This window comes from Alosa sapidissima, chromosome 1, assembly GCF_018492685.1.
Source record: "Alosa sapidissima isolate fAloSap1 chromosome 1, fAloSap1.pri, whole genome shotgun sequence".
Classification (NCBI taxonomy): domain Eukaryota; kingdom Metazoa; phylum Chordata; class Actinopteri; order Clupeiformes; family Clupeidae; genus Alosa; species Alosa sapidissima.
The window spans coordinates 50503392-50522026 of record NC_055957.1 but is presented as its reverse complement, the minus strand read 5'-3'; the positions used below and the strand labels follow the sequence as shown (position 1 = coordinate 50522026).

At 40.7% G+C, this 18635-nt stretch overlaps 2 protein-coding genes across 2 annotated transcripts; one reads left to right on the top strand and one right to left on the bottom strand.

The window, feature by feature from the left end:
• The first annotated feature begins 2066 nt into the window (after positions 1 to 2066).
• On the top strand, positions 2067 to 8177 carry thoc1 (THO complex 1). The gene is made up of 21 exons (XM_042093365.1): positions 2067 to 2173; positions 2674 to 2747; positions 2848 to 2908; positions 3005 to 3071; positions 3204 to 3322; positions 3540 to 3588; positions 3708 to 3803; positions 3936 to 4018; positions 4158 to 4231; positions 4496 to 4604; positions 5321 to 5455; positions 5607 to 5707; positions 5968 to 6034; positions 6158 to 6208; positions 6319 to 6389; positions 6514 to 6609; positions 6715 to 6780; positions 6896 to 6979; positions 7113 to 7260; positions 7363 to 7450; positions 7726 to 8177. The coding sequence occupies exons 1-21, from the start codon at positions 2126 to 2128 to the stop codon at positions 8001 to 8003; spliced, it is 1965 nt and encodes a 654-aa protein (XP_041949299.1). The 5' UTR covers positions 2067 to 2125; the 3' UTR covers positions 8004 to 8177.
• Positions 8178 to 8204: 27 nt separating this feature from the next.
• On the bottom strand, positions 8205 to 17478 carry usp14 (ubiquitin specific peptidase 14 (tRNA-guanine transglycosylase)). Its single transcript, XM_042093374.1, has 16 exons — positions 17315 to 17478; positions 15803 to 15948; positions 15698 to 15730; positions 15484 to 15588; positions 15211 to 15314; positions 11953 to 12011; positions 11715 to 11845; positions 11002 to 11082; positions 10801 to 10883; positions 10581 to 10695; positions 10335 to 10400; positions 10039 to 10131; positions 9790 to 9918; positions 9514 to 9574; positions 9277 to 9384; positions 8205 to 9136 (listed from the first exon to the last, which is right to left on the bottom strand). Exons 1-16 carry the CDS (start codon positions 17328 to 17330, stop codon positions 8991 to 8993), a joined length of 1476 nt encoding a protein of 491 aa, XP_041949308.1. The 5' UTR covers positions 17331 to 17478; the 3' UTR covers positions 8205 to 8990.
• Between the last annotated feature and the right edge of the window lie 1157 nt (positions 17479 to 18635).

Genomic DNA, 18635 nt, shown 5'->3' with positions numbered 1-18635 from the left:
GACCTGTTTTTTGACGTAATTTTGACGTCAATGTTTGATGTCATATTGATGTTGAATTGACATCAAATGCCCACTGGGCTGGGCTGAAATCACTCCGGAATTACACTTTAAGTGGGAGATACAGCTGTGAATCTATCTGCATAAAAGTGAAAAAATATATTACTGATACTTTTTGATGATGTCACCTAATGGGAGCACAGGGAAAAGAGAACTGGGCCCAGAATGGATCCCTGGGGGACTCCAAGACACAGGGGCTGTGGAAGAGGAATACTGGCCTTTGGACACAGAATGACCTGTGATTGTGATAAGAATTGAACCATTAAGGCGTACCAGGAGAGTGTTGTGGTCGACTGTGTCAAAGGCAGCACTGAGGTCTACGTATATGGCATTATCACCAGAGTCTAGCGTGAGCAGATCATTAGCCACCTTTAACAAGGCTGTTTCGGTACTGTGGCCGGTTTTAAAGCCTGACTGAAAGGGCTCCAGGATTTCAGCTGAATTTAGGAATGGCATAAGTTGTGATAAGACAATGTTTTCCAATATTTTTGACACAAATGGGAGTTTATAGATGGGACGGTAGTTCTTTGGGCACAAGACTGAGATCTTTATGTAGCCTGGGCTTTTGCTTGTTGTGGTCACAGTAGGCCTGGCCTATTGACGGTATTGCCCAGATAGTGGACCGCTGGTGGCATGCCGCTAGACACAGTTGGGCCACCATCTCTTTAAATTTAACTTGTCATGAATATTAAGAAAATTTAATAAAATTATATGTGGAGTATAACTGAACAAATGAAAAATATTTTAGACCAATATATTGGGCAATTTGTCTGCAACCCGCCAGCGGACCGCCAGAGAACCAATAAGCAAAATGCCAGCGGACCGCCAGCAGTGGTGGAGGAAGTACTGGAACTCAATACTTAAGTAAAAGTACAAATACACAGAGAAATATTTACTTTAGTAAAAGTAAAAGTACCACAATGACAACCCTACTTAAGTAAAAGTAAAAAGTACCTGCTTTTAAATGTACTTTAAGTATTAAAAGTAAAAGTATTTGCATAATGATTTATTATCTTAATATCTATATTCTAAAAGGAAAAATCAGTAGGCCTATGGGCTGTGGCATTTTAATTAAGCTAGTTTTAGGTTATACTCGACTAGATAGTTTTAAGCAATGCAATTGTACTTACCATCTGTGGCCCAGTTTACATTCTGAACTACAATTCTAGAGACTGTAATTCTGGATATCTAGGGTGATCTGCTAAGTAAAATATCATTCAGCAAAACACGAGAGCCTGAAGTTTAACGGGGTAGACAAGGGAAACGTCGGGTGATTCGTAATGCCAATTTTGCTGATTGACCCGAAAAGTTGCTGAGAAAAGTGTCTTTATGATTAGGTTCAGTTTCACTTGCGCAGACGCACATACATTGCTATGCATCTTTATTTGATCACACACAATTAAGAAATATTGCCTAATCTGGAAAATGTTACGTTTTTTCGGCCAGTGGTTCATTAATAGTCTATCATTCATTTTTGCCGCAAATGATCAGACGTGTGACAGAAGCATGGGCATAGCCTAGCCTGTAACTTAGCTGATCCGAGGATAGCAATCTCATAGGAGATGAGGCCCTAACGCTGCAGATAACAGTCAGAGAAAGGCACAGAACACAGTTGCATGTCCAGTGTAGCCATGGGTCTGGTGAATATAGCCTACCGAATGCAGATGGCTAGGCTACAAGCATAGATGTTTGCCGACCAAAAGTAGCCTTGTGAGATGTAGTGGAAATTGCTGCCATCTAGTGGACTTAGGTGACAGATTCCCGATTCCAGATAGATACTGAGCTCTATAAAAGTCTGTCCTACTCTAGAGTATCACCAGACATTCTCTGGTATCACAAACAAGGTATTTTAATTGACTACATAGTAAATCAAATGGATATATCTATAGTAGTCTAAGTCATACTAACTATTGTTATAGCAGTAGAGAATAGAAACTGCTACCTGCCATGGTGACTGGCAATGTTCTATGACTTTTACGTTGATATTAGACATTCTCTGAGACTACCTTGTGTTCAACCGGAAGTACACTCTTCCGAGTTGTCTATCGGAACCGATCGGAATATCAAGATGTCTCCGTCTATTCTGAACTTCGTCGAAGCTAAGGACACCTTTACGGTGTGTTACAATGAGATATTAATTATACAAACAGTAACAGTGTGTGAATATTCACCTATGAACTATGATTGGGTTTGCATGTTCATTGTGGAGTTTCTACATAGCAGCTAAAATGAAACGGACTAGTATAACGCCAGCTAACTTGGCACACTACGTTAACGTAGCAGAGCTGTTTGGCTAGCCAGTTAAGATCAGGCTAATCTTCCATTGCTTCAACAGTAACTTACCTCAAATCTATCTTCTGTATTGAAACAATAAATAAGCTGGTGCGTTGATTTTGTTTACTTAATCTGGATTTGCCCGATTCAGAAATCTAGCTAGTGATAGCTAACATTAAGTTAAGGTTACCTTTACTGTCCCACTGCAATAACGGGAACAGCAACTTAACGCCAGTAACGTTAGTTGAGTTCTTTGTCCTGTATCAGTTGGGCTGCATGTAAGAGAGAATGTTGCATTGTCTAAGTCGCTAACATGATATATTGTGGTTGTACATTTTACAGGCTGCAATTACAAGTGCATTGGACATTAAAAACAGCAAACCGTTGGTACATGCGTTCAGTCATCTACCTGGAAAGTAAGTGTTGGTTAAACTAAGATACCTCACATGCATCTCATACTAATATGCTACAGGTGTTCAGAGACTTGCTCTTATTTGTCATGTCTGACCCTTGTAGTGAAGCAGAGAAGAAAAGCACACTCGACCAAGCCTTGCGAGGATTCCTTGAGTTGGAGATTGTGAGTTGACTCAGTAGACAAGCATGAACAACAGTACTTAGACTGCTGAGTGCTAAGAAGCACGTGCCTGTGGATGGTAATTGTTTTGTGTTGCAGGTGAAGCAGGCTGACTCAGATGACTTCCTCGCTCTCATTTACCTCAGTATTGATGGGGTCACTGAAGGTGTGTTGGCCTGGTTGCATGCATAACATATCATGATTAGAACTTGTGGGTGGAAGGGATTCTGTTGTAATAACTGTAGATGATGATGTCTTGCCAAATGTGAATGACTATTGTTTACTGTCTTTCAATTAGGCGTCTGTTCTGCAACAACACCTTTCCTGCTGTTGGGCGATGTGCTTGACTGTCTCCCTCTCGACCAGTGTGACAAAATATTTTCTTTTGTGGAGAAAAATGTGTCCACGTGGAAGTCGGTAGGTTCAGACCTCTTCAGGGTTCACTGGTTGCACTGAAGTTTGTTTAAAGGAAAAAAAATATTTTATTTTATAATGATAGCTCACATTTAACTAATATTTAAATAAACAATATCAGTCCCAGGCCTAAAGTTTAGGTGAAGAATGCACAGTTTGTAAGAAAATACTTCACCTATGTCATACTCACACAATAACCACCTCATCTTCTCATCTACAGAATTCCTTTTACTCTGCCGGGAAAAATTACTTGTTGAGAATGTGCAATGGTAATGGATGTTTATAATGTTTGTAACATTTTTCATACTTGAACCTTCTGTTAAGAGCACCAGTCATTGAGTGGATGTTTGCAATGAAAAACCTGCTTCATAGAAACTGTTTTATTTAGATCTTCTACGACGGCTCTCCAAGTCTCAGAACACAGTTTTCTGTGGTCGAATCCAGCTCTTTCTAGCAAGACTGTTTCCTCTTTCAGAGAAATCAGGTATGCCCTTCATGTAACAGAGTGTGGGCAGTGATGTTTTGATCATGTCAGTGTTTCCTTACTTGAGCATATAGACTAAGCTTGGGTCGGAGATGTATTGATGTGGTGTTCATAGCTTCTTTTCTTTCACAGGTCTGAACCTACAGAGTCAATTTAATCTTGACAACATCACTGTATTTAATAAAAATGAACAGGAGAGCACATTCGGCCAACGAGTAAGTATAGCTGTTTGTTTGTACTGTGTTGTCATGTATGGGGATTGGCTTCTTATCTCTTGCCTGCAGTGCAGGCGTGTTGACAATTCAGTAAATGATGGTAAAATGGTTCTTGCTGAAGATGTCCTTCTTCCCACAGCACTTGGAGGAAAAGGAGGATGGGATGGACGTGGAGGAGGGCGAGATGGGGGATGAGGATGAGCCAGCCACATGGTAAAACCCCATAAGTTTGTACCTGTTATGTTTTTGAGCTGAGCTGAGAGAATTACAGGCTGCAAGCTCCTCAGCAGAAACTAGTTCATGTTCCCGTTTGTTCCTGTGTGGTGCTGTGGTTCAACAGCGCAATAGAGATGGGATGCATTTTACATCATGTTTTGGAAACAGGGTTAATGATTGCAGTATCAGTATTAACTTTCCTAATGGTCAGATCAGCAGAGTGAAAAATATAATATTGAATTGTTGTTTACTTTTTTGCAGTTCCATTCCCATTGATTACAACCTCTACAGAAAATTCTGGACTCTCCAGGACTACTTCAGAAACCCTGTCCAGTGTTATGACAAATTCTCATGGATGACATTTCTCAAGGTGATTATTTTTTTTTTAAAGTATGAAAGACTAAGTATAAGTATATATACTCTTTTGATCCCCTGAGGGAAATTTGGTCTCTGCCTTGCTCAAGGGCACTTCAGCCGTGCCTACTGGTCGGGGTTCGAACCGGCAACCCTCCGGTTACAAATCCGAAGTATTATATGGATGGAATAAATGGATGGTTTCCAGAAAACACCCTTATCCTTACTCTAGAACAGGGGTCTCCAACAGGTAGCTTGAGAGCTACCAGTAGCTCCCCACCATTTTCTAAGTAGCTCTTCAGAAAGTTTGAGGAAGATGTTAATAAACCCAGTCACTTGGGAAACATGCTAAAATTCCTATTAAATCATATTCACAGTCTATAAAGAGAGAAGGTAAATGAGTTGAAAGGAACCTTTTAGAAAGCATACAAATCGTATTCATCAGTTTTGGGTGATCAGCTATGTGAATACATGGCATGCTACTACTAACATAAAAGCTCTTGGCCATGTCCATTTTGTCAAAGTAGCTCCCGGAGAAAGAAAGAGACCCCTGCTCTAGAACCTACATTGTTTGATGTGGCATTCCAGTTTACAAATGGAACCATTACTCGCCTGAGAACCCACCCCTTACGTTTGTGAGAATTTGTTAAACTCTTAATGCTCTTGTTTGTTTGTTTGTTTGTTTGTTTGTTTGTTTACTGACTGACTCTGTTGTGCTTGATTTTGCCATAGTTTTCTGATGAGACCCTTGCAGTGTTCAAAAGTTATAAACTGGACGACACTCAAGCATCAAAGCGCAAGCTGAATGAGCTGAGAACTCCGGGGGGCGAGCATGTCTACTTCGCCAAGTTCCTCACAAGCGAGAAGGTTGGTAGTCCAACCTCGGACACCTGCGTATGCCTTGGATGCTTGCTAATCTTGTCATTGGAATGAAGTTAACATCAGTGGTCATGAAAAGCATTAGGATTTTCAGACAGCTTTAATAATGCACACTTTGTTTCTCTTGCTGTTTTCCCAGCTGATGGATCTTCAGCTCAGTGACAGCAACTTCAGACGTCATATCCTCCTGCAGTACCTCATCCTGTTTCAGTACCTCAAGGGCCAGGTCAAATTCAAAAGGTAAGCAGAGGCGGGGACGCTGTGGACCAAGCGGCTACAGCACTCATACCACATTCCAAGTGCCCAGGGGGACCCAGGTCCCAGTCTAATTGGGACATTTCCCAATCCCATCTCCATAAAAAGCTCAAAACATATACTTAAAAATAATAAACAAATAATAAGAATAGAAGGTAAGCAGGGGGAATCCCCCTCACTCTGCTCTGTGTTTGTGGACTCATGATGACTGAGTTCCATGTCGGCTCTGTCTCCCTCTCCTTCAGCTCCAGTTGTGTTCTGAATGATGATCAGTGTACATGGATGGAGGAGACCACTAAACTAGTTTATCAGGTATGTTTTGATAGTCACAGAGGTTGTAGTCAATATTTGTGTTCTGCAGTGTTCACTTTGTACATGCAAAAGTTTGTAACAGAATGAAACTGATCCTGTAGTATGTGGTTTTCCCCACACCAGTTGCTGAGAGAAACACCCCCTGATGGAGAGGGCTTTGCTGCTATGGTTGAGGTTAGTTGATTAGAAATTACTCTCTCAAGCATGTTGTGGATGCCCTTAAGAATTCCTTTCCAAGTTAACGTAACGACTCAAACATTGACTCTTTTCTGGAATTTCTGCAGCACATCCTGAACAAGGAAGAGAACTGGAATTCGTGGAAAAATGAGGGATGCCCCAGCTTTGTGAAAGAAAGGTATGTTCAAAACTTTTATGGAAATATGTGTTTTCTCACAGATAAGCAAACAGTACACCCAGGGACTGGAAATGTTCTGCATTAATCTTCCATCATGTTGATCCCACCACCCCCATTCCCTTAGACCTGCAGAGACCAAACCCACACGACCCACTAGAAAGAGACCTGCTCCAAAGGACTTTCTGGGCAAGGGCCCAGACAGAAAGGTCTTCATGGGAAAGTAAGAAGATTCTCCTGCCAATCTAGCCATTTTCATTTCTTTTTAATGTCTGTTCTTGTTCATGATTTAGTGTTAAAAATTGTGGGATGTTTGTCTTTCTCACAGTGATGAACTTACAAGACTATGGAATCTCAGTCATGACAACATGGATGCATGCAAGTCTGATAACAGGTACGGTCTGTCATATTTCCATGTTAGATGTCCTAGCTTGCTGGTCATGTAACGCATACTGTAGCCAGTTCATAACTTATTGAGAAGCTTATGGGAGTTCTTTGGTGTTCCTCAGAGAGTTCATGCCATCCCTGGAAGACTTTTTCGAAGAGGCCATTGAACAAGCAGACCCAGCCAACATGGTGGAAGATGAATACAAGTATGTGTTAATTTGCTTTCTGAGAGAATCATTACTTTCTACTCACCTTGAAAATATTTTGGAAAGATATGGGGTTCGACTTTTCATCTGTTTGCCTTAAGAGGAGTCCACATGTTTGTTCTCTACATTGCAGAGTTGTGCGAAACTCGAATTACGGATGGCGTGCCCTGCGGCTGTTATCAAGAAGGAGTCCACATTTTTTCCAACCCACAAACCAGCAGTTCAAGAACCTGGCAGACTATTTAGAGAACATGGTCATCAAGTTAGCCAAAGAGCTACCGGTAAGTTGTTTTTGCCCCCCTGAAAAACACTCAATTATTTTTATAAATATCTATGTTTGCAGCAGGTTCCCGTAATTAATTAGCTTATTTTAACCCCCACAGAAGGACCTCCCGTCTGAGGAAATCAAGACTGGAGAGGAAGACGACGAGGACGAGAATGGCGACACCCTTCTGAAGCAAAGCAGCGATAGTGAGTTCCTGATCAGCTCCTTCTCTAGGCCATCTCTACAAGGCAGTTGTAGAACGACGCATTATCATCGTGTCTTGAAAAATACATAACATCTTCAGACTCTAAAGTTACTCTCTTAAGTTCTATTGATACTCATATAGCTTAAAAACAACCCAGTGTCATTTATCAAAGCACTATACGTGAAGTAGGAAAGCTCTGTATCTGAGAGTATCAAATTCACAGGTAATTTGTGCAATGACTCATTGTCTCTTATGTGGTGTTTTGTCTGACCCCAGGCCCAGACATGCAGAACAAAATGGTGACCAATGAGCAGATGGATGAGGTGGCAGCCAAGCTGGGAGGCCAGTGGAAGACGCTCGCTGAGCACCTAGAGGTGAAGGCGGTGGACCTGCGTGAGATCGAGGCAGACAGTGAGGATGCCGAGATGCAGGCCAAGATGCTGCTGGTGGCGTGGCAGGACCGCGTGGGCAGTCAGGCCACAGTGGACAACCTAGTTACTGCACTCAACACCGCCGGCTTCGCCAAAATCGCTGAGATCCTCACTGAAACATAACATGTCGGCCTGTGCCACCCCTGCCCTCCCTCTTTTGTAATGAATTGACTTTGGATCTTGCTTCGTCTCATGGCATTTAATTATGGTGTTTCATGAAATATTTTGTAAAAATGTCATTCTTTAGATGTTTCCTCTTTTGTTTTTTTAGGAAATAAATGTTAACATAAAAACCTAGCCAAGTGTGTCAATGACAAGCCACAATTTCTTTGCATAAGTTTATTACCCATTATGAAAAGCCAGCAGTCAATAACTTATTACAGAAACATTTGTAGCCTTTGTTTTTTACACAAATGAGGCCAAAGTGTATTTTAGGGAGACATTAAGTGATACAGATCTGAAACCATGGGTGTGTACAACAACATACCCAGCAAGATAGAAGCCCAACAAGAACAATGTGCGCAAGTGCAGGTGATCTTTAAGTCTCAGGTTTTCCAAAGACACAGTTCATGAGTAGTAAGGCTCCTTGCACACTATTGTAGCAAGGGAAAAGCAGGTGAAGTTCCACCAATAAAAAAACCCATTCTGGATGAGCACTGAAATGGGCAACAGCAAGGGATCCTGTGAACAATTACTGTAACCTTACCAAGTGTTTCTGTACAAACCAATTAGTCCATTATATTTTCTCTATAATGTCCGTTGAATACTATAGTACTACGGAATAAGCATGAACATCATAGGCTTCAAAAATATACAATGTTTATATATAAAACATTAAAGAAACAGGAAATCGACTTCCACACCCTTCCCTTGGATTACTTGTTATTTCACAATCTGCTCCTTTAAATGGGAATGATCTCCCCCACTCTCAACATGCTGCTTCAGCGGTGGTGCACAAATTAGAGTAAGAAGCATTCATGTCACTTCACACAAAAAAAAAAAATTAAGGTCAGATTTGAAAGACACTGGGATTTATTGCACATCTATGCAGACAGTGCTTTGAAATGGCAATTTGAAGTTGGTTGGTTTTAATTTATTTCCTTTTCCCGATTACTGTTCCTCTTCAAGAATTTCCAGACGGCGGGGTCCGTACAGCAAGACGTACGCTATGTGCCAGTCTCCACCGCCGGACAGCTTCAGGATGTCTTCAGGGGTCACCACACTGACCTTGTCGTCATCAAACTTCACCCACTCATCTGCCACACACAGCTCAAATGTCAGTCTCTCTCTCTCTCTCACACACACACACACACACACACACTACTACATTCTACATCACTGAAACAAATCTGAAATCAAATGTAAACCGGCTCCGTATGGCTCTTGGATGCCCTACCTTCTTTCCTTTTGACCCATGAGACATAGTGGCCCGATGAGCTTGACCTTCCCTGATGTGTCAGCACTGCCTGCAGGTCATAGTAGCCGCTGTTGTTGGAGCCCAGATCTGCACAGTGATGGAACAGCAGTGAGATGTGCAGTGGTGCTTTTGGGGGCCTGTGCCATGTGTTAAATGAAAGTATGGAGGTGATTAAACTCTAAGTGAAGAGCCTCTGAGGGCAGTGTGCTCACTCACCATCTGGAAATGAGAAGGGCTCGTATTTAGGCTCTTTTGTTACTGCACCAGCCTTTTCCACCTGTTCAAAACACAAAAGAGCCAAGTCTTAAATCTCCAGCATCGTATCTGATAATTATTAACATTTGTTACAAGACATATGATTAACATTTGTTACAAGACGGAATTATTAGCGTTGTAGGATTATTCAATCAGCAGAATCCAGACAAGGTCTTTTTTCCCACAAGGGCTTGATAGCAAACTTGACAAAGATGGGCGGGAACTGATCATACTTGCCTTTTTCTGCTGCTTCTCTAGGTTTTTGTCCTCCACCTCCTTGAACTTTGACCTGATTGCCACCATTTTGTCCTGGAGGTCTTTTGTGCAGAGCTCATAGACATCCAGCATGAGAGGGAACTTGACATCCTAGACACAAAAAAGAACACAATGCACTGAAATTACCTCTATTGTAAAATGTACACACAGATTGCTATAAAAAGACAAATGGACACAATAAATGTTCATTAGAGATTTATATGATTTTACCTTAAGGACTTTGGCATTAACTGACTCTTTCTCCTTGTAGAAGAAGCGAACCATCTGAACCGTTAGGTATGCAGGAAGTCGACTGACTTTAGACTGAAAAAATTAGAGTACAGTACGAAACATGTTGAGGCCTTCACACATGAAACTTCTATGCACACTGTCCCATCACATGAAAACTATGACAAAGGAACTATCCACAGATTTTCAGACAATGTAGCAGAAAACGATTATTAAAAACTACAGAAGCTTCATATAAACTACTGACAAAAATGGAAAAACCACCTGGATAAACTTACTGATTTTATGTATAGGGCATTTCTGTCTAAGGATGGAGAAAGTTTTGTGATTTCCTCTTGTAGTCGCTGGAAAGGAATACAAATCATAATCAATACATAATCATACTAACACTGCAACTGGAATAAGGTAATATACCCAAAGTAAAATACTTCAATACTGTCAAATTGCTGTGGGCTCTAACTGGGAAATATTTAATTATATCTTGTCTACATCATGATAGTGCAGCTGTTTGTTCCCGTACTCACCAGTCTGAGCCCTGTGGCCAGGTATTTGACCTCCTGGTTGATGAAACAGCTGAGCTGAAGATGGCTCTCGGTCCCTTTGGTGGGCTCCTCGCTCTCTGACTCTGTGCATTTCATACTAGCAACAACAGGAGTTAAGGGAGCAACAGAAAACAACTTGTCGAAAATGAAAAACGACAATGACAGAGAAAGTTTTGTCATAATAGTACATTAGAAAGGATACGTGGTTTCATATTCCACTCCAAAATACTGATCGATGAAATTCTTCTTTGCTGAGGCTGTAGCAGCCCCACGGTCATCCCCGGTCTGTGGGGGAAAAAGGAAAACAAATTCTCAGAAATGTGCTTTCTCCAAAAACGGCAGACATTTATGGAAGGACCCGATCCTGAAAATGCCATAATTTCTTGATTGAAATTTCACTCACCTCCATTGGAGTTTCAGGTTCCAGCGGTTCTAGCTTCTGCTGAAGCACCCTCATCATTTGCAGCCAGCATTCATTAGCGTCCTGGAAGCAGGAGCTTGGTTACATCACCTCAACAAGTGACTTATTACAGACATTTAGAACTGATACTGTCAACACTTCAAATTCATCAAAATCAGCTGCGGTAGTTGGGTTTCCATTGCACTTTTTAATGTATTAAAAACTACATTAACCATTCAAATTTGTTCAGATACACACAAAAGAGGTGTTCTAGTGTGTGCTGTAGATAGGGGATCTCTCATTATGTCCAATCAACAACCAAGCCTATCTATCATTACACAACATGACACGGAATACTCGATTGGCAAGAGGGGGTAGATTAACTCGATTGACATTAGGAATAATGTGATACATATTGATGGAAATAGCTTACTTGCATATATTGACATTTGTTAAGTTCTTTTCAATGTTTTTCCGTAAACGTTGCCCATACGGCCTTATATTTTGATCCCGCTGTTCAGAAATACCCTCAAAATGAGCAGAATGGAAACTGAGCTAGTGGCATTTAGTGGTTATCGGAGTATGAGACATCAATTCTCCCGAGGAATGACCCTACTGGGATTATGCCTTAAAAATAAGTTAGACAGTGTGTGCAAATAAGTCTAATGGGGGAAGGCTATTGATGTAGACTAGTACTGAGTGGCAGTCTTGTGTACCTGCTGTAGATACTGGCCCTGGTCCCCCTTCTCAGCAAACTGTGGGAAGGCCATGTGCAGGAACTGCAGGAGGATAATTGGTGGTATGCTGGAGGAAGTTTTGTCCATCGACTCATATAGATCACGCATGGCTGAGGACAAGAGAAAACAGTCTTATAACAAAAACTAAAGCAAAGAAAGAACCCAAAACTCACTAACTCAATAAGTCTCTTGGTATTTATCAGCTGCTGGTACTGACCTGCTGTGATGTATTGGGATGGTGCATTGGCTCCAGAAGATCGGAGGGCACCAGAATACCTAATTGAAAAAACATAGTATTCACAATAGGATTCAGAAGAGGTGGGGGAAAAAAAATCACATACCCCATGAGCCTCGGCCACATACCCTGTGTGTGACTGACCTTGGCTTAGCGGCTGTGGCTCGCACGACTCCACAGCACCAGCATTGAGACCGATATAGAGAGATGTCAACTCTACTGCCAGCTTTTTACCATCTCTCTATATCGGATATGGCTTTGATTATGGCCATCAATAATGAACGTCATTATAACTTATGGACACCTATAACTTACACTGGGTTCATGTTATGGCTAATGGAGATGCACCAACATGGAATTTTAGGGCCAATAACGATAACCAATATTCTCTTGAAGGGAAACTTATGCATAGTTTCAATTGCTGTCAACTCCTTGGACTGTATTTTTGTGTCTGTCTACTCTATTGCTCACAACCTGCTGCAACAGAAGTGAAGGAGGTTAGCCCCGCAGGTCTTGATAAGTTATAACGAATGATCAATGACCTGAAGCAAGAATGGTTAACATATTTCTCTGTAATATTACAAAACCCAAGCGAACGAAATGCAAATATAATACTAAAATACAACTTGTCTACTGAATCGTCCCACCAAATTGTTTGTTTATTTGTTTCCCCAACTAGCGTGGTAAAGTGCAGGCACACCAGCACAAGGAGGCAACCCACTGTAGGTAGGCTGAGAAATACACACCGCTGACATTATGTTAAGAGCCAACCAACCAAGCTCAAGCAACTCAAAGCGCTTTCAGATATAACCTCCGGAGTATATGCGGAGGTTTGTCAAACGGAGGTCCTACCCTTCGGATGATTCAGATATGATGCTAACCTGCGGACCTTATACTGACCTTATACGGACCTATGTGTGAACGACATACACGCACATTACAGAATCTCTGTGTGGTTGTCGAGTGAGGGGTGGGGGCTTGTAGAGTTCACAAGATGCAAGATATGATGCAGAATATATGTGGCCGCTGCCCGTCACAGCTGCTGTTTGTTTACAAAGTGTATGCATTATGTAGACTATAAGAAAAATCTATTGTGCGTAGGCTAATACTTGAAGTAGTCACGTAAGTGCGCACTTGAAATTGACCTGCAGTATTTGTATGTGTGCTTTGAATAAACACATTTATCTGTTTTCAACGTTATGTAGCAGAATTACTTGGCTATGGAACCCCAAATCTGGTTTGCGTTGGAGAGAGAGAGCATGCACAAACGTTATGGTACCAGCCATTTCAGTAGGCTAACTCAAGACTTCAAGGCCATCATATACAACGTTTTTAAGCAACAAACAAAATACTAACATAACTGTGAAGTGGTTCGTTTTTTCATGGTTTATTTTTTCCAAAAGCATCCTCTCCCCATGTGTCTATTGCATTTACGTAAAGAGCTTGGAACAAAGTTGGGGTTTCTTCGTTTTCATTTTCTCTAGGCATATTTATGCTCAACATATAGGCCTATCAACAATACTGCGAGCTCAGCAGTGAGGTCATGAGAAGGCTATCAATGAACAGAAAACCGACCGTGTTGGCTAACAATTTATTAAATACTCCTGTTATTGTCGTCAACGACGTCGCTGTAGGCTACTGCCTTTTCAGCGCCTTCTGCTTATATGATGATTCAGTCTTTTGAATTCGTTTGGCCTTGCGATGCAGTTGTAGGCTACAACGGGTCTCTTGCCGTTCCCTTATGTGTTCTATCAAAATGTCGTATGCCCTCATGGACAGTAGCTCCGTGATGTCTGCATCTTTCCAGGTCGGAGATTTTCTGGACAGCACTATGCCACTCCATCATAACACTGGCATTTAAGTCAGATCTAACCACATGGATGCACGAAAGAAACGTCACCGACACGCCCGCTCACTAGGTGTGAATTTTAACCGCATGTTCTACGCTTCGTTCAGACACAGCACATTTACATAATGTCCGGAGGAAATACTAAGGGGGGGGATGGGGTAGTAGAAACACCGGCTAAATTCAGACTTCCATATGACCGGTTATGTTGTTCAGATATACAGCCCCACCGTTTAACATCCGCAGAACCTCCAGTTTTACACGTATGTCTGAAAGCGCTTTCAGTGTAGCCAGGCGGGCCTTACGTAGTTGGGAAATTAGGGCTTTAAAAAATATCGGTGCAAATTATTGGCCAAAATTCTGTTATTAGAACAATAATATTGAATTTTTTTCACTTATCGGCCAGTAACATACTGGCCACCGGTATATCGTGCATCACTAATGGCTATATTATCCAATTAGTTCACATGTATTATCTCTCTTCTGGTTTAAAAATATATATTATTATATTATTAGTTAAAATAGTTTAAAACTTACTGCATATATATATATATATATATATATATATATATATATATATATATACACATACATACACACACACACACACACACACACACATATACATACATACATACATATATATATATATATATATATCTCACACCAGTAACAGTACAGCGTCACGTTATATTGCATTCCTGATGGTATGCCAATCAGCACACTGAGAAGCCACACCTGAGGTACACATCTTATGCAGTCTGCAGCTGCTCTAACCTGTTAACATGGGCACCAAAATGAAATCAAATAGATTCTGCAACACTCATTCACAGGGGAGGTGCATGGTCTGGCACGGGCCTTAGTATTTTGCAGCCCATTTCCACTTACATTGAACACCATGTTTTCAATGTCATGCAGGAATAGGAGCCAATGTTGTTAAACTAAGTCAAACCATAATTCTACTCAAATAATAATAATATAATAAAGCAATCCTTTCCAATAGCATGAATGGGAATGCGAGCAATGAGATTCCCCTTCATTTACTACAGTGATATCAAAGTAAGCCCTTGCACCATTGATGTCCTATTATTTCTCTCAAGATTGTTTAATGGCTATGTGGAGAAGCCATTTAACATAATCTGAAAGAGGCAGTGATCATTTTAGCCAAAGGCTGTCAATTAAGGGTGAGCTGATTGAGAAATTCAACTTGGTTAAAACGATGTTCCAAAGCGATTCACAAAACATAAAAAAGTATATCTCTTTTAAATAAATTTGCACATATTTGCCCTTGCTCTTATTGAAGGTTTAGTGGGAATGCCCTTTAATTATTAGCTACTGATTGTTTTTAATCTGACATTGTCATGGATAGCATATGTGAAAGGAGCTTTACAGACCTCTGGAGGGCAACTTTGAGCTCAGGAACAGACCGCAGACACTGAACAGTAGCATTCATGTAGCAGGTATTGCCCAAGTTTGTCAAACCACAGGGCAACTCCATCTAAAAGGGAAAATCAGTGTTTGCCTTATGTTCCTAAATGTAATGCCATTTGTCATAATACCTAATCCAGGGTGCTAGGTGAAACTGAGCAAAAAAAGATTCATTCAGGGATTATCTACTGAGTTAAAGTGTTAGAGCTTTACCACTATTGTGCTGTTTTAAAACTCACGGCAGAGGCAAGCTGTTCTTCCGTCATGTCTTCCACAAACATGGGTCTGACAGCAGGTTCCTCGGGAAGGGCTTCGGCAGAGCCCATCATGAGCAGTGTCATACCCTGTGAAGGATCAAATCAAATTCTACCAAATGAATGCTGTATTTAAACAAAAGGTAAAGCTTAATCCAGAACTGATGCATACAGGAAAATTAAACCAAGCAACACTTACATTTTTTAGTTTGATGTTCCCCCATTCATCATCCTAAATAAATAAAGGAAAGATGTTAGATGCAAGAAAACCCAGGTCATGTCTTATCTTTAAATCAGGCCTTACCTTCAGGGTTCCTCCTTTGACCATAACTTTCTGTCTGTCTGGCTGAACTCCCGTCAGAGCAAACAGTTGGGCTTTGAAGACCATAGGTGGTTCTTCGGTGTTGAGCTCTACTGCATCGAACTTCTCCTTTCCCCATTTCACATTCACTATAAATCGACATGCCGGGTACAAAACATGTCATGTTAACGTTACCTGACCAAACATAGGTTTAGCACAAGAAATTAGCATGTCACAGAACTGGCACGGTATAGCAAGAATGACACAGCAAACACTTGGCAGTAACATGCACTACAGCTACAAGAGACAGTGATGTGAATGATGGATGCGTACTAAACTGACAAATCAGTCAAAAGGGTTTGCTACACTTAGTGCAAACAGTGCAGCTAGTGATACAAATGAAGTCTCCACTAAAAACATGTCACGCTGGCAGCGCTACTTTTGTAGTCTCCTTGATAAGAAGAGGCAGAGCACAGATTCACTGTCACTAGCCAAAGACCATAAGCGTTACACATTGTCTAACATACATGTTTACCAATGCACTTGCTAAATAACTGTTGCCGATCTTACCAATGTGAAAAATCGACAAAATAATCTTCCAATGTTATTTTTTTTTGTTTAGTACCGTTAACTAGTAGCTAACGTTAGCTGGGAAATATAAGTTAGCTGACTGTAGATCAGGCTAACGTTTGCTAGTACCTAGCTATTGACGTTTAAGGAAACCGAACACATGATTGTCTTGCTAAATTGTGATGAGTTAGGGTGAAAAAGAAGTCCCTTGTGAAAGATCTGAGGTATATGCACCATCCTAAAGTACATTTGAAAAAATATATTTTCAAAACAGAGCTTGCTCTTAGAAAATAATGTTTCTCATCACAAACTTACCCGCTAACATTAACGTTAGACTGTTACAGCAAGCTAGCACTGCCAATTTAGCCAATTTTGCTACAGCTAGTTACGAAGTAATGTGTTGACTAAGGTTAGTTAATGCTCTAGACATTATCTCCACACACATGGGCCTTAAGACGCAACAACATGGAATGGGGTTTAAATGTTGTTAAATGTCGTTTTGTAAATTGTTACGTTACCTACTTCAAACTATACATTATCATTCAGGAAATAGTTTCTGTTTAGCCAGCTAGCAAAGCATTTTGAGATGAGGTTAACGTTAATGTGTCATCTCACACTGCTGGTAACGTGAACGTAACATTAGTTTAAAGCCTATGTACACGCCGGTTATTTTGACCAGACAACTGATAACAAGCAAAGATGATTGTGCGATATCCATACGTTATTCATTCTTTTAATTAACGTTTTCGTAGACCTGTTAGCATATCGTAACGTTATATAGCTTTCGTTAGCAAGCTAACAAGCGAACACAGACCATAGTAGGCCTTATAAACTTGGAAGCTAACGATAAGTTAGCAAGTTAGCTCTTTTCATGGAAAATATATTATTTCCGTAGAAGTCGTCAAGTATAAACTTGTAATGATTAAAAAGGGAGAGTCGACGTACCTGTAAAGACGGGCATGTTTTTCTATGTTTTATTTAATAGCTTAACTCTGATTACTGTTACCGGGCGCGAATTCTTGCTGCAGATTTCAGTGAACACTATCAACTTCATTCAAACAACCTCTCACAATGACGCTGCAATTGCACGCTGACCAAATCGATGTTCTCCATTTCCATTTGCTTGGCCTGGTAGTATCTAGCCTACGCTTCTTATTTTTAAATTTGGTATTCTGCACGATGTCCACGTGGGGGTGCCCTTATACCGAAAGACGCGAAGCTGAGGCTGTGGAAATAGCCGGAGAGGTTTGAGTCCTATTAGCCAGAGGTCCATCCGCAAACATTCGAGGGGAGTAAGTGTCGTAGTGATTTTTGGCAAGGTAGGCTATACCACCCCAGAATTAGAAAATATGAGATACCATTGCATTCACGGAAGCTTTTTTGTGCAATCACCCTGTTTAGGTCGATATCAATGCAGGGATAATTACAGGTGAATATGGTAAAAACGTCTTAATATCCCCACAAAACTTCCCCAACTGATTATTTACCTAAATCGATAAAATGTACTTACAAAAAATGTTTGTACAAATATGTAGGCTAAATGATGAGCCATTATCTACTGAAATATGCAATAATGTACTGTAATACTTGCACACACCAAAAGTTTCCAGTTGTATTTTCGTTTTCCTATATATTTATGGTTATGGGATTTGGCACTTTTGGCCAAGCGACTCACAAATAAAAAACATAGTTATATACAGGCTATGATTTGTAAACCCATATATGGAAAGTATGGCTAAATGGGTTCTGATACACATTGTAGGCCTATTACATGAGGTTTCAGCAAAGTTATGAGGACGTTCTCAAGAAGTAGGAATAATGTTCTGAAATCTAGATAATACTTAGATATTATCAGGCCCTTGCAAGAAAAACGACAAACGGACAAATAGGCCTAGGTATTATCTAAGATAATAGCTAGGCCTATTTGGACATGCTAAATTATAACAGACTTTTTTGACTAGGTTGATGATTTGAACACAGCTCTCCCTCGTTTTCTTCGTCTGCACCCATAACGTTTGTGACAGCGTTGGCACGGGAGACTGATGTGATGTCAAATAAAATCTGGAGCCTAATCTTTAAAATGATCCTAGGTGAGATCCTAGGTATTTTACACTGTATGTGGAATACATTCACAATATGATAATTTCAAGAACATACGTAGCATTATGTGTTTCAAACTCCTCGGAATCTGCAAACACCTTTAAATATTGTAAAGGCTACCAGGCGCGCCCTTGAACGAGAAGCAGGGGTACTTGCCTGGAACGAC

What these genes read in the sequence shown, in the direction of transcription:
- thoc1 (XM_042093365.1), top strand. Translation starts at nt 2,126, where the DNA reads ATGTCTCCGTCTATTCTGAACTTCGTCGAAGCTAAGGACACCTTTACG. An exon ending in CCACTAAACTAGTTTATCAG is followed by an intron (nt 6,035 to 6,157) that starts GTATGTTTTGAT and finishes TCCCCACACCAG; the next exon opens with TTGCTGAGAGAAACACCCCC. An exon ending in ATGGTGGAAGATGAATACAA is followed by an intron (nt 6,980 to 7,112) that starts GTATGTGTTAAT and finishes TCTACATTGCAG; the next exon opens with AGTTGTGCGAAACTCGAATT.
- usp14 (XM_042093374.1), bottom strand. An exon ending in CTCAAAGTTGCCCTCCAGAG is followed by an intron (nt 12,012 to 15,210) that starts GTCTGTAAAGCT and finishes TTTTTCAATTAG; the next exon opens with GTATTCTGGTGCCCTCCGAT. An exon ending in AACCTGAAACTCCAATGGAG is followed by an intron (nt 10,884 to 11,001) that starts GTGAGTGAAATT and finishes TTTCCCCCACAG; the next exon opens with ACCGGGGATGACCGTGGGGC.